This window comes from Stegodyphus dumicola, chromosome 12 (assembly GCF_044657685.1).
Source record: "Stegodyphus dumicola isolate Sdum_Otavi_A_Nest chromosome 12, ASM4465768v1".
Taxonomy (NCBI): Eukaryota; Metazoa; Arthropoda; class Arachnida; order Araneae; family Eresidae; genus Stegodyphus; species Stegodyphus dumicola.
Genome location: NC_140779.1, coordinates 18,995,259 through 19,011,368, shown reverse-complemented (window position 1 = coordinate 19,011,368; position 16,110 = coordinate 18,995,259). Strand labels below are relative to the sequence as shown.

General features: G+C 32.8%; 1 protein-coding gene across 2 annotated transcripts in view; it reads right to left on the bottom strand.

Moving 5' to 3' along the window:
* The window catches only part of LOC118196715 (uncharacterized), a 156,622-nt gene that overhangs the window by 85,470 nt on the left and 55,042 nt on the right, over window positions 1-16,110 (bottom strand). The window contains exon 1 of one of the 2 annotated variants that reach the window (XM_035368173.2): window positions 14,337-14,738. The exons of the other annotated variant lie outside the window; for it this stretch is intronic. Coding sequence (XP_035224064.1) covers window positions 14,337-14,428 — 92 coding nt within the window. The 5' untranslated portion in view covers window positions 14,429-14,738. Of the gene's footprint in view, window positions 1-14,336; window positions 14,739-16,110 lie in introns of those variants that run through there. 2 annotated transcript variants of the gene reach the window in all.

Here is a 16,110-nt window from a genome sequence, read left to right as displayed (position 1 = left end):
TGTTCGCTTGTATAAACGGACCCAAAACCCGAAAACAGATTAAATGCGACTGTCTTTAAACAGCAATAATTGTTTGTTGCGAGTTTTGCTGCCTCCGACACTCACATCAACCTCGTTTTCAGTACTTTAATGACATTCGTTAGAAAGAGACACAAGAAATTTTCGCATTCTTCCATGTGTAATCTTACGGTTTTAGCTGGTTAAGAGAGCGACACAGCAAACGTAGGACCACGCTTCGAATCCCGGCGATTGCATAGTTGATTTTTTATGTTTCATATTAAAAAAAATTTAATGGTCTGTACAGGTGCGCCCGGAGCTTAAAATGTGGTGGTCGATCATTCGTCACCACTTGGATTTGGTCAATTGCCTCTCCTTAATCGCTCTTTTAGTGGGGGAGAATATAAGGAGTTATCGTATTCTCCCATAAGTGCTGTAGTGGTACAAGTGGTTAGCATGACAGAAACTGGAAGATCCGTGGCTCGAATCCAGTGCAGCTGAGTTTTTACGCTTCCTGGGCAAAAAACTTTTATGGCCGCTACAAACATGTAAAAGCAAAAGCATCTTTGAAAGAGTCACATGCCTCTAATTGAAAATTCAGTTTTTTATGAGATCATATTCAGTGCATTCTAATTCATTCCGCGGGCCACTGAAAATCTCTGTATGTTTGGCATGCGTGTTTAAGTTGCCAACGCCTAACATAGGCACTAAATTTCAAGAAAAAGCTAAATTTATTTTGCAATGTATTATTTATAACAATAAAAATTTTGCTCAAAGAAATGTATATAAAAAATAACAAAAGGAAGGAAGAGGAAAACTTTACTTAAAATATGATGATCAGAGAAGCAATTCCCCGAACCAAAAATCTGCTAAAAATTGAAGGAAAATATCGAATGACATTAAAAACAAAAGGTTCCTTTTTGTATTATGTAAGGTTCCCTTTCGAAAACTGTAGTTCGTTAAGGCATTTTTTCCGGAGTCCAGTTTGGAAATCGTTTCACGAATATATTACGAATAGAATTAAAAAGGCCAACAGAGCATTTCACGAAAGTAATCATCTCAACTGAACCGCTTAATTATATCTACGAAAATGAGATTCAGAACCTAAAACCAAACCCTCTAACTAATAACACGAATAAAATCAATAACTAGACAATAACTAGAAAAATTATGAACTCGCTAACACTAACAGCTGACGGCACAAAGACATCGAAAACACATAACTCATTTCCCGAAATACAAAAGTCTGACACGAGAACTATAAATTCAGGCGCATTTTATTTGAACTCCGTAACACGGAGAGGGACATATTTTTCAATTATAGAAAAAGAAAACTAAATTTATAAACAAGTCTTAAAACGTAAATGCCGAGCAAAGTGTTGTTTAATATATATATTTATTTATTTATTTATTTAGCGTCAAGGTTAAAGTCGGAGGGAAAATAAATTCGAATAAATGACAACAGTCCTTGGAGCTTTTAATGCTCAGAATAAGGCAAACGATGATAAAGAACAGAAATATAAAACAAGAGACAAAAAATAGGGATAACGCATGTTCCTTCCAAACGGTGCGGTGGAACAGAACAGACCTTGAGAGGCAAAGTTTTTGACATAATCAAAAACTCGCATAGTTTTTTCCACTATTATGCTTCTGTAACAACCACGAAATTACAAAAAGTCTCCCTTACTTTATCTTCCAAATATTATAAGCAACTTTTATTGATAACGTGTTTAACGCAATATTTTAAGATAAAAGTGTGAAATAATACACAAAAAGTGTTCAGGATCATTTTTTAGAAATTTCCGAAGAAAATATTCATGCTGTAATAGAAAAATATTAGAAAAATCCAAAAAATTAATTCATTCTTCACAACATAAAATCCAAGAAATTAATTCATTCTATTCTTCACAACAAAATCCAAGAAATTAATTCATTCTTCACAACATAAAATCCAAGAAATTAATTCATTCTTAACAACAAAAATCATACACGTATGTATGTGATCAACGAAAATGCATACTAGCAGGTCGCAAAATACTCGTATATTTATTGGTCGAGTGGAATTTAAGGATAGGCAAATAATAATAATCGGCTGACTAGGTTTTAAGTAAATCCCTTCTGACTGCACGAAATTTTTCGCGATCTCTTCGCAAAGCAAACGTTAAATTTTCGGAAATTAAACGTATTTATTTTAAGATTTATGAGTAACTCAGTACCTTGAGATATTTTACAAAATTTAAGTACTATAAAGAGTACATAGGTTTACTCCCCTAACCACTATAGCAACCCTAATAATCTAATTATTCATAAAAAATTTCTTTTAAATGAAACTTAAAATAACTGCTTGTCTAATAAATTTTATGTAATGAACAGTTTGATATCCTGGGCTAGTCCGAATAACGAACACAAACATATCTGTAAATTTTTAAAACGTCATTTTAAGGAACATGATCTTTTGATGTAGCAAATACCTGTAGTACTCTGATGTTGATGGTAAAAATAAAACACGATAACATCAAGAATTGCCTACTTAATCGGAGAGTTTAATTTTTGAATCTCTGCGACACATAACATTCATTCCTGAACACCTCCTACTAACACTGCCGTATTTGATATTAAAAGGTCGTTGTTGCGATGGCCGCAAGGAGATTTCCATCCCAATTTTGAGGGAGAGCACCTCGGGAGATGGTCCGAGGGACTCCCTACCCTCTCTCTCCTCTACCACTATCCACATGAGAGGACTTTCGGCTCGCCGTATATTTAAAGTGCCCCCATGCTGTAAAGACACTATTAGATTTGCAAACATCTATGCCTTCTCCGGAATCGGACCCGGGGACTTCGATACCGCAGTAGGATTCCCTATCCTAACCACTATAAGCTAGTTCAATATGTCAGCAACAGAGTATGTGATATGTATGTTCAATATGTAATTTTGTATTTATGCTGTGCCAACTTTTCATACACAACATTTGTACTGTATCTGAATGCTGTACATGTTTATATCTTTTACTTATGGTACCTAATTTATACTAAGGATCACGCATACCTCAATGGCATGCTTCACGTAAACTTTAACTATCTTGATAACGTATATTTGTATAGATGTATATGTGAATATGAGTATGTATACTTTTATTTGTTTCGGAATATATATGTAAGTATGTGTGTCTATATCTGTATATGAGTTGGTATTTGTATGTATATACATATGCTTTGATTGTACTCTTCTTCAAGTGCCTTGTATGCACATGTATATTTCTTTTTTGCAATTTTTGCAATGTAAATGTCGTTAAATAGTATTTCATAACAGGTCGGGTATTCGGCTTGCAGGTCGACTTTTCTCACCCCTGTTCTAGCTGCTGCAGCCTGAAACACCCTTTACCAGCACAAACTTTCTGATGAGTCCTTGAAAGCGAATTAGGAGCAGAAAGAAATAATCGAATTCTATATATTTCTCCATTGTATGAATAATCGAACCTTCCTTTACGATGGGTCACCTATTAAATTCGCGTAAATTTAATTACTGGTATAAATGATGTCTGTGAAAGATTAACCACTTTCAAGTCAATGGAATTTTTCCAGTAATTTTCATAAAACAACTACATTGTAGTTTTCGTGCAATGCAATACAATACAAGTACCTTGTTCCATTACATGACTTGATGTAATTTTTTACAATTATACTTTTCGACAGTTTAGAATACAAGCAGTAATTGCTACGGGTATGAGCAGTTTGTTAAAAAGAGAAAGATTTGAGGCACAGAAAATCTTCTGGTATTATGATTAGTTTCAAGGCTGAATAAACTGCATATTTACCGAATAAATGCAAATTTTGCTTCTTTAAAAATATATTTTAGCATCCAGTATTGTGTAATCGTATACTAAGAAAATAGTATTAAAAATTCCAAGTTCTTTTAGAATTCAATAGTTTAAAAAACAAAAACATCGGGTTACGTTTAATCCTTCTAACACAAGATACAATCCTTTTTCTGTTAAGACGCCTAGAAAGTACTTTCAAGGTTAGAGACTTTTTTCCCTCTCTCTCGCTCATTTTCTCTCCCGCAAGCTACACACGTGCCCCTCACCTGAGATAGAACGAAGGAATAAAAGTCGATGATGTCATCCGTAAATGTCACGGACTCCGATTGGATGAATACGATCAAGGTAGGCGTGGAAATGAGAGGAGGGGCCACCTAAAGCACGTGACCTTGGAATACTCTCGTTTCGTTCTTCGGAAATCATAAAATAAAAACTAACCCTTTTCCCAAACTTTTTTTGTAACACTTTATTAAGCCGGCAAATAAGTCTTCTTTTTTGGATAGTCTCCCTCCGTGCACCACACAATTCTACACAACAATGGGAAAATATATATTATTTTTCCTCTACAAGTAATGAGCGTGAAAAAAGATTTTGGGTTTCTCTGGCTAAAATGTTAAAAAATGCAAAAACCGGTTTAGTTCTTGAAACTAGTGCCGTATATCAAATATGATATCCCCCTTCTCCACCACCCGATTTTTTTTTTTTTTTTTAAATAAAATGACAAAATTAAATAGTAGAGCATGACATAACATTTCAAGCGTTCGGAGTAATAGTTATTTCGACGATTCTATTTACAAAGTACTTATACGTTCTTTACGATGATTGTCATAATTTGTCAACTAGCAGAATAACTAGTTTTACTAGTTGACAAATTTAATAGTTAATTTTTCCCCCTCCCGCGCTTTTATTACTTTTATAAGCAAGGTTCTACTAAACTGAAAATCATGGAATGACATGGACCCTATCATTTCCTACGTGGAACTCGGAACTCAGGACCTAGCATTGTCTATGTGCTGAGTCGAGCTATAACAATAACCACTCTCTTGACAGGTGGCCATAACTACTTGAACTCGAATGACTCCAGACAAAGCAATAGTTCTTGGTTTCAAAGTCTTATTTTCAAGCTCTTGGGAATGTAGTCATAACAGCCAAGCGGATACTATTGTTCGGCATTTAGATACTGATAACAACTCAGAACTCAGTTTAATTAGTTGATTACAATCAAATTAATCATTTAACGAAAACAAGAAAGCCAAAATCTCTAAGATTCCTTTTTATTTTGGCGAGAAGCTACTGAACCATTTACAGTACAACTTTTGCTCGCTCTGTATTTTTGTTAATGGCAGGCACTAGCCATTTTAGACTTTGAGCACTACTTAGGACAAAAGCGGTGGTCATTTTATTATGGAGGCACCTAACCACCGTTATTGCCTATGAAGTAACATTTCAGTGAGTGATTCACACTGTTTACACCCATGCTTTCTCCGGGATTCGAACCCACGACCTCTAGTAAAGCATGACCTCTAGTCTAGAATCACTAACCACTTCTGCTCTATTGTAATGGTCCATAAGCTTCTCATTATAAATAAAGCAAATTTTGGTCCTTTTTATATTCAATACATGAATTTTCAAAATATAACTGAATATAATCGACTGGATTTTAAAATATAATAGCTATGTCTTCAGTTATTGCCACATAACTGAATTCAGCAGTTACAAAACATGTGATGCGTAAATCATTGAAATATACTTGATGAAATTAACAAGCTGTCAGACACATGCTGTCACCAAACTAGGCCTATACAAACTACGTATAAATAACACTGCGCGTCATTTGTGTAAGAGATACATGGTTTGTCGAACTGTGTTAACTAAAGAGGTAAAAAAGGCATCACAAAGATTTAAAGGCGTAACTAAAGAGGTAAAAAAGGCATCACAAAGATTTAAAGGCGAAGTTTCAAATACTGCATTTGCTTAATTCACCACTGTTTTGAGACTTTCAAACTACGCCAAAAATATCTCTCATCTTGACAGCATAAGCAGACTCTTTTGAAACTAAGGAGTTAACAATAACTAACGTAGATTTCTTTCAAGTGTTTCTCCAATAACTGCAGCAGATGTCGAGAGAAACTTCTCGCGATATAAAGACTTATAAACACATAGCAGAACTTCCACTTTCGAAAACATCAAGAAGCATTTGACAATTCACCACATAGCAGAACTTTCACTTTCGAAAACATCAAGAAGCATTTGACAATTCACAGCATTTGCAGTAGATAATTAATAATTTACAGCAATTGCTATTATAACTGGCTGAAATTCGGAAGAAAAAATAAAATTCAAGTGACAAGTATGTATAACTGGTTGGATTTTAATCCATTCGTCTATTATGCTATTTTTTAAATTGTTACAGTTAATTTTTAGCGCCTTTATTCCATTTTAAGAGCTTTTCAGTGAATTTTTAGGTCCTCAAAATCCGGGCCTGAAGATAATGAAACATTCCAGAATCATTACACAGAAGGCAGATAGAAGGTACAAGGTCACACCGTAGAGATATTAGGATTTTTTGGAAGCATAAAAAATGAGCAATGCCCTCGCCGGGAATGAAATCACAGACCTCTGCAATACACGCCTAGCGTGCTGACCACTACACTACGAAGGCATGCTAAGAAGGCAGGAGAAATACCTAATATACTACCCCTTTTAAAGGGCGACTGTGGTTATTAGAGGACCCAATCGCCAAATTCTGTGCGCGAAGACTCATCATCCACCACCATTTTAGTTCGGGCGCCACTGTACAGAGATTAGTTTTTTTGGGGAGGGGGGAGCAAGAGATGTGAAAAATGAGCAACGCCCTCGGGAATCGAACCACGGATCTCTGGAATACGCGCCCAGCGTGCTGATCACTACACTACGAAGGCATGTTAAGATGGCGGAAGAAATACCATATAATATGTAAAACTTGTGTTAATGATGTGCGAATTCTCAAGCCAAAGAGGAATACAAGAAAATAGAGGCACTCAAGGTAATCAGAGACAAATCGATCCGACAGTCACATTGGAAATGTTAACGGTGATCGTGGATTTTATGAAAATATGCTAATTTGGATCGTGGATTTTATAAAAATATGCTAAATTTGTAATTTTACGCTTTTTTTACTTCCTTGTACGAAGTAAAAGTAGTAAAAAAAGCGTAATCGCGATAAATTTCGGTTATCACATTTCAACGAAAATATCCATTTTGACCATTCCAGACCTGGGGGGGGGTGCCTGTACGTATGGACAGAATAAAGGGCTCTTATTTCCAAAATGGTTTGGAAAATGGATATTTTCTTGACATCTAGATGCACATACGCACTGTGTGTTCAATAGTTGGTCGTAATCACATACTTCAAATTACACAAGTGTTTTAAACAACAAATATACTCATACTTTGGCAATGTCAAATTTAAAATAATAATAATTTTCTACAAATAACGAAATCTAACTTTCAATGAGGTCTTCCAGTTCCTATACTTATATTTAGGAAAATTTTATGCTCGTTAACAATAAAATTACAAGAAGTTTGAGCCGACTAAAATTGATATTACTATGCACTTAAGAAAGTGCATATACAGTTACCAGAAGCTTTTGTGTAAAGAATGTAAAAAGTAAGAAGAAAATGTTTCATTCATTTAAATAAGGCAAACGAGAAACGTCTTTTGGACGACTTCTTAAGAGTAATTGCCTAGCTTTCGTTATTCAAGGTAAAACAACAAATATTCTTAAATACCAGCCTCTTCATAAGAGGAACCAGGTACACACAATCAACGGTCAGAAGTTTAATTCATTCCGCTACTAGTTAGCTAAATTAATAAATAAACTACGTCTAGGTATGTCTAAATAATAAATACCTTCTGTGTGAATCTAGTGATTAAGTACAATTTGAAATTATAAATGCAGATCTTACGCAGAATAATAATGACGCAATATGATTCAGCATCCTCTGCTTCTCTTTCACTGAATCACTCAAAATAATACAGACTTTCATTCTTCCAGAAAACATTTACCTATTTGAATGGCCTTGTGTGTCATCAAACTCAACAGTGAAAGATGTAAAAATAAGGAACCTGAGCTGCTGAAGCTCAAGAGTTATTGCATTGAATTCCTAATCCTTTAATTTAAAATTATTTTTACCTTAAAAAAAAAATAAAAATAAATAAAAATCCGAAAGCTTTCAGAATTTTATATTATACCCAAAAGATCTTTTTTTAACATTTTGTGTGTTATCTTTATTTATTAAATATCATGTTTTTCGCACCTAAACCATAAAATTCAATTCAACAGCAATATCGCACGATAATTTAAAAAGAGCATATCTTTAGAATTTCCGATACGCTGTCTTGCGAGCTGGAGATAAAAATGCCCCCCCTACAGTGTTACCATTGCTCGCTTTGAAATCGTTGAGTTTCTTAATAAAAAATTCTTTAATGTTTTACAAAATATAAAATAGGTAATAATAAAACAAATTCCATATTCCAAATTTGGGCTTCCAGGCGCCCATATTCGAATGGAGGACTACGTTATTCAAAATCTGACGTCTCTAGGTACCGTTGTTTTATCAGAGAGCAAGAAACATACATACATTTATGCAGAATCTTCATTATTTAATTTCTTTAAATATACTGCAGGGCTCAAATATTTGCTGGCAACAATTTGAAAACTGAAACTTCGTTTATAGTAAAACGTCACAAAATGCCAAAACAAAATTAATAGCCCTTCTGGGCTAACTCCCTTTGAGCTATAAATGAAAGGATGAATTTTTATTTGTATATTGTGAACATTGGAGAAAATTTAAACAAAAGTTCTACATTCTTTGTGTTGAATGAAATTACAATTTATACACTTCAACAAGAAAGGAAACTTCAATTCAATTCAGAGTAATTTTAAGAATGTCTGAAGTGCAGTTTTATATTTTACATTAATAATTTAATTATTTATCTGGCAATTTTGTAGAATTCTTAAAAAAAGCGGGGGGGAGAATCAGTTTTAAAATGAGCATATCTTTAGAATTTCCGATACAGAGTCTCCCGCGCTGGAGATAAAAATATTAATTCTGTACAACGTTGGCGTTGCTCGCTTTGAAATCCTTGAGTTTGTTAATCAAAAATTCGTTAAAGTTTTACAAAATATGAAATCGATAATAAAACAAATTCCAATTTTCAAATTTGGTCTTCCACGTGCCCATATTCGTAGGAGGATTACGTCACTCAAAATTCGATGGCTCTCGGTACCGTTGTTTTATCACAATGCGAGAAACATACATACATTTATGCAGATTTTTCATTATTTAATTTCTTTAAATATAACACAGGGCGATAATACTTTGTGGCAACAGTTTGAAAAATGATTCGCCGTTTGTAGTGAATCGACGCAAAATGAAAATAATAGTCCTTCAGGGACAAAGCAAAGCATCTTTGGACTAAAAATTCCACTGTTCTTAAAAAAAAAAATAATAATTAACAGTCTACTACAGAATTTAATAGCTTTTAAAAAAATTAAACGTATTTGCATGCCACCATTCAAAGGTAAAGTTCTTCGACTCCTAATAACTTTCAATTCTGGCAACACACAAATTTTACGATCTAAAAATGGCGAATGTAAGCATTGGCTCGCGAACCACCGAGCAATTAAGCCGCACAGACATGTTGTTAGCACAGCAAGACATCTTAGACGTTTTACAATTGTAGAAGAAAATCTGTTACATGGGATTTTGCGTGTTACACAGAGCTGCACGCTATTAATAGCATCTAAAGGAATTCTTTACCTTGGAGAAAGATTGATGATTCATGTACAGTAAGTAGAAGGGTTTAAAAGTAAAGACACACGAGATATCAGTACAGCAAATCCTCACAAAAAGATCCCCTAACTCATTAGAAGGATGCATCTTCAAGCAGAATTCACGGCAACTCTTAAATAAAATCTTAGTTGTATAATGTCGAAATGCAAAAGGAATGTTTATATTAACTTTACCTATTTAAATGATACCTACAATCTTTCGCGTTCACTCATTAGCATATTATATTTTAAAAGCACATACTGACTCTTAATTTAGTAAAAAAAATATATATTTAACCATTAAATAGAGATACCAGTTCGCGAAGAAATGAACAAATACCAAAATACTTTCCTTTCAGATTATCAATTTAAAATATAAATACAGCATTTTTGATTAAATAAACTATTTCACATTAATCTTTTTTTTTTTTTTTTTTTTTTTTCTTTTAGCCCAAAAGGGGGTTAGACAAAAAGGCCTATTAGTCTCAAAACGGCATTTCGCTTCATTTCACTTTCTGCTTTGGTTCATTTTTCAAACTGCTGCCACCAAAAATTATCACCATGTATTATATTTAAAGAAACTAAATAATGAAGAACCTGCATGAATGTTTCTCGCACTGTGAAACAATGATACATATAACCAACCATTTTTGAATAATGTAGTCCTCCAACCGAGCATGGGCACTTCGATGCCCGAATTTTAAATTTGGAAATTGTTTAATTATCTGTTTCAAATTTTGAAATATTTTGATTAACAAACTCAACGAATTTAAAACGAGCAACGGCAACACAGCACGAAAAAAAAAAATTTTTTTTTTTTTTTTTAAATCTCCAGCGCGCGCCACTGTGTATCGGAAATTCTTAAGATATGCTGTTTTGCAGTTTTTAAATATTTTGTGATATTGCCGTTGAATTGAATTTTATGTGGTTTACGTGCGAAGAACATGATATTTAATAAATAAAGGTAACACACAAAACGTTAGAAAACGCCTTTCTGTGAGTAATATAAAATTTCAAATTTTCTCTTTTTTTTTTAATGTAACTTCACAGCGGCAAACTTAAATTTTTGCAACAAATTATAAAATATTAAGATCAAGCATTGAAAACTTTAATTTCGGAGATATAATGTTTAAAAATTAACAACTTAAATACAAAATAAAATTACTGTGGTATTAGGCTCTTTTAAAAGTAATCCGTATCAACGGAAATATAAGTATTTACCGCAGAGTAAAAGATTAAAATATTTTCTTACATTAGCACTACATAAAAACGTTTAATTAAAGTTCTCGTTCCGGTAAAAATTCAACGCTTTTGCTTTTATTACAAATTGCAGATGACTTTAACTAATCAAAAGTACAGAACTCTGGGGAAAAAAAAAAAAAAAAAAAAAAAAAGAAGCAGCTTTAAAACAAAAATGAAGCAAAGTAAAACAGGCTGTTATCTGACGACTGTTTCGTCTCCTTTACCATTTGCCTTGTAGGATCAAGAGTGACCTTGGTTGCCATGATAACTAATTCTGCATCACAGTTGCCATTATCGTTAAAGAAAATACAGATGTCTATGCAAATAAAAGAGCTCAAAGCGAAGAGGAGGAGGTAGTAATAAAATGTGGACCCTAGTCAACTTTTTAAGGCGAAGTGGATTTTATTTAAATGAAACGTCAATTCATAATGTATCAAATTTATCGAAATAGCAATTATTACAATGCCTGCATATCAAACACTTATCGTAAGAGACCGACTATACATCACAAATCTGATATTCTTCACATTGAAACTGAAATAGTAACAGTACCAAATTTAAATATTTGTTACAGTAATTGTAAGCGCATATGTTCGTGGGATTATTTTAAAAACAGCCGTAGAATTCTATTGTATTATCACAATAGTTCTACATGCAAATTAAAAGTTTATGCAACATAAGTAATGCTATATAAATACATTATTATTAAGCAATTACTTCTGAATTTTTGGAATCACTGCAGTATAATTAAAAATAAAGGAATAAAATAAATTAAGCAACTAAATGTGCTTCTCAGTATTTAAAAATGCACATTCATATAAAAGATGGCTATTGCACTTCATGTACTGAAGTCGTGTTTGTACGTTAATAATTACTAGCAGGTTATTCCAATGGCATAAATGAAAATAAAAGATGCAGTATTCTTGTTTTACACTAGAAAATAAATAAATAATAAAAATGTTATTATTCTTTCTGTTAAAAGAAAGGCTACACAAAAAATCGCTTGGGTTTTCAGCTGTTGTCAGAAATTTCATAACTAGACTTTTGAAATTACGCTGAATTTACGACAGCCATTTTCTGCTCAGTTCCAAATGAATATTTTATGTTTGTTTCTCTAGAAATTTAAACTCAGCTACTAATAAAAAAAACTTTGTTTCATAATATAAACAGCAGATTAACACATACGTATTCTTTATCTATTATACGTTGCATTCATATAATTTTTCTTCTTAACTTTGCCGTTTGGAAGCAATTCCATCATACTTAAAGGCACTTCGTACAGGATTTATTATACTGTTTTTACGGTTTGCAGTATTGTATGAACACCATAAAAAGTAACTGATAATGACTACAGATCATATTTTACTGCAGTCTGAGGTTATTACGTTGATAAACTGTCAAGGCTGTGACGACCATCGTCGTTCGCCATTTTAACTAAAAAATTCACAACTATACAAGCAACAGCAAGTGACTGTGAATGCCATGGTATTATCACTGTTAAACTTATGCAAATATGATTTGTCTTTACATTTCTTTTATTTTCAGTGGGGAAATATGAAGGGTGCACTCGTTAATCGTAAATTTAAAACTTTGATCACAGATTTAAAATTATTTATTGTAGTAAATGATGTATCGAATTCCGGCAACTGCGCGAAAAACAAAATGCAATTTTATGGCAAATTTTGTTTCTTATTCTTCAAAACGGCGTTAATTTAATAAAAATCTTAAAATGACAAATATTTCATTTTCTCATTAAATTACTTTCATTCACATTCATTCTATTTCAACATAAATAAATATATATCAGATTATTTAGAAAAAATTTTGCACATAAATAACTCGCCATTAAAAATTAATTCACGTTAAAATTAATTAAAAATGTTTAATTAATCTTACAATTGATTGTAAATTTTGATCTAATAAATACTAAAAATATTTCATTTTATTTTTGAAATTTTCAGATAAATATATTTATTTCCTCTTTTGAATTATTTTTGTTTACAATCGCGTCAGTTTCTGAATATCTTTAGCATTTAAAAGAAAGGAACATACTCAGAGAACTTCAAAATCAAAAAGAACTTAACGTTTTTTACGAGAACTAAAAGTTCCAACACCTTTAGATAAGTTGTTTTTATTTATTTCCTTACAAACTGGTATTATTTATTTTGTTTATTAATTTACTACTGTCACAATTAAGTGTGAAATAATTTTCTTTTTTATGGTACGACAATAACTGCTTAAAAATACTACCATAATTACACGAATAAATTCGTATTCTTGAAAATTATTCATACATATATAAATTTATGTTTTCACAGAGCTTATACAAAGTTTTAGTACTCCTCCCTCCACCACCACCACTCCCAACGAAGCTACCAAATATTAATAGAGGCAAAGAATACTATAACAATCTCAACTTGTTTTTGGAAAGAAAATGGTCACTTCAAACGATAGGTAAGCAATGTGTCTACCAGAAATAATCAGCATCGTATAGCCAGATTTTAGTTTCATGCATCGCATGCAGAATAGATGTGAAATAGAACTCATGCATGCCAAGATTCACCGGAATAGTTGTTGACAAATTTCAACTGGTGAACAAACTTAATGCTTGTGGACCGCTGATAAAGCTTTCACATTTTAGGTTCACAAAATCTGTTTCCTTCATTCCTGGTATATACTTCGCTATCCGAGTCTCGATGAAAAACCATATTTATGATCTTTGAAAAGTAGTGTTTACTTCCATAATTTACATCTTTTCGTTGACCTGCGTTGGCAACATGCTTCGGATCTGTCATCGATAGAAATTGGGTCTACAATGCAACTGACATATAACTGTTCTAATACTTAATTTAAAGCTTAACTGTGTTTTTATTACCAGACCTTTACGTATGGATTTTCTACTATTATGTATTTACAATTAGGTTTACGTAAGTTGAATTTATTAAAAGTTATTTTAAACTCTTTCGATTTCGGCGCCATTTGAATATAGGAACAGGTAGAATTAACTCATATGGAATGTGTACATGAAGTACAAACAAAACAACCTCCATAGTCTACAAAGAAGAAATAATATAAAAAACTTCGGAAAAATTTTAGCACGCTCTAGAAAAGACAGTACCAGGTAGCAGGTTTGTTAACGATAATGCCCTTTCGAACAATGCAAATATCCTCAAGCAATTAACAGCAATGGAAAGCATTAAACGATCTTAATTGATCATTCTTACTTCCCAGATTTGGCACCTGGAAGCTACCTCAAAGTGCATGCATTATCTTGAGAACATTTCAGAAATTTAAAATATATATTTACTAATTAAGTCTTAATATTTGTAGATGCAATATGTATTTACATGCTTACCTACGAATATTTCCCTTATTATTTATTGTTCTAAGCGCGAGAGCCCAGAGCGAATTTTGCATAGGGCAATATTACGCAAGTGCTTAAAAAGAAAAATAACACACTTACCTTTTCAACTCTGGAGACCGAAGAGCCGGTCGGTTGTGGTGTGGATGCTCCAAGAAGTGTATCACTTCCAACCCATAGCTGAGAGGTAACATGGTAAGAATACACGAAGACAATCGGGACAAAATTCTTCACCCAGTTCTATAAAACTGAACACAACTCGGTAGACAAAAAAGCACGGGATAAATGAGGGAGGGAGAAAGACACATATAACACCTCCAGCGCGAGGGTGAGAAGGAAAAAAAAAAAGTATATATCCTATCTGGTAGCACGCGGTATGTCAAGCGAAGGTATACCGCGGCTGGAAAAAATACCCGTCTCGTAGGTTTGCTGCGCACACTGCCTGTGAGCGAACGAGAGAGCAAGTCAGGGGAAAGAGAGATTGGGTGGCTTCAGTCAAGTTCAATGACTGATAGGCCTGGCTTCGCTTTATCTTGGACACGCTCCACACCAGGAACTCTGCTAGGCAACCTGTCTGAAAATGTACAGCGCCATCTGGTGGCAGCGGGAAGAAAGAATGCTGTACCCCAGTTACATGTTGTAATATGAAATATCTATTGCCTAAATGAATATACATTTTATGATTTAAGTAAATATATTTTCTAATTTTTCCGTGTCATTTTCAGTATGATGCAATATTATTAATCAATAAAAATTTTTAAAAATCAATAAAAATATTTTTAAAAAAACTTAACGTTTTCAGACTTTATATTACGTCCAAAGAGGGCCTTTTTTTTGTAACGTTTTGTGTGTTACCTTTATTTATTAAATATCATGTTCTTTGCACCTAAACCATAAAATTCAATTCAACAGCAGTATCGCAAAATAATTTAAAACAGCATATCTTTAGAATTTCCGATACACAGTCTCGCGCTTTGATAATTATTATTTTTTTTTTTATTTTTTTTTATTCCAATACAGTGTTGCCTTTGATCGCTTTGAAATCGTTGTGTTTGTTATTCAAAAATTCGATAGAGTTTTACAAAATATGAAATAGATAATAAAACATATTCCAAATTTGGGCTTCCACATTCCCATATTCTATGGAAGATTACTGTTATTCAAATTTTGATGGCTCTAGGTACCGTTGTTTTATCACAATGCGGGAAACATACATACATTTATGCAGATTCTTCATTATTTAATTTCTTTAGCTATAATACAGGACGATAATATTTGGTGGCAACAATCTGAAAAGTGATACGTCGTTTATAGTGATTCGATGCAAAATGCCAAACCGAAATTAATAGCCCTTCTGGGATAACGCTCTATCAGTTAACAGATACTCAAAAGTAAATTCTTTATTCTGTATCTGAGTGTCACCGTTTAAAGGAATAAAATCCATTTGCGGCATTTCACGTATTAATATAACATATTTATTTCATAATTTCTAAATACTGCATTAACTTTAATACAAGTATTAGTATTTGTACTAAAGTACCTTATTAGTGATAATACCATATAATTTGCATTAATAATGATTTTCGTAAGATAAAATGCAATATTCTTTGACTGACTCTTTGTTCAATGAACATTGTTTCAACTGCAATACTATAATTAGTATATCAGTTGCAATACTCGTACATCTCATTCTCTGTTTTAATATGAAAATCTATTACAAATATTAGTTTCTTTTAGATAAAGAATGATAACGCACAGAATAAGAATTTTTGACATTATATGCAGACAACTCACTTTTCTTTTTACATGACACGGTAGTCTCTCATGAAGGAAAAACATACTACGTAATTATAAACGTAAGACCTTCTATAATCCT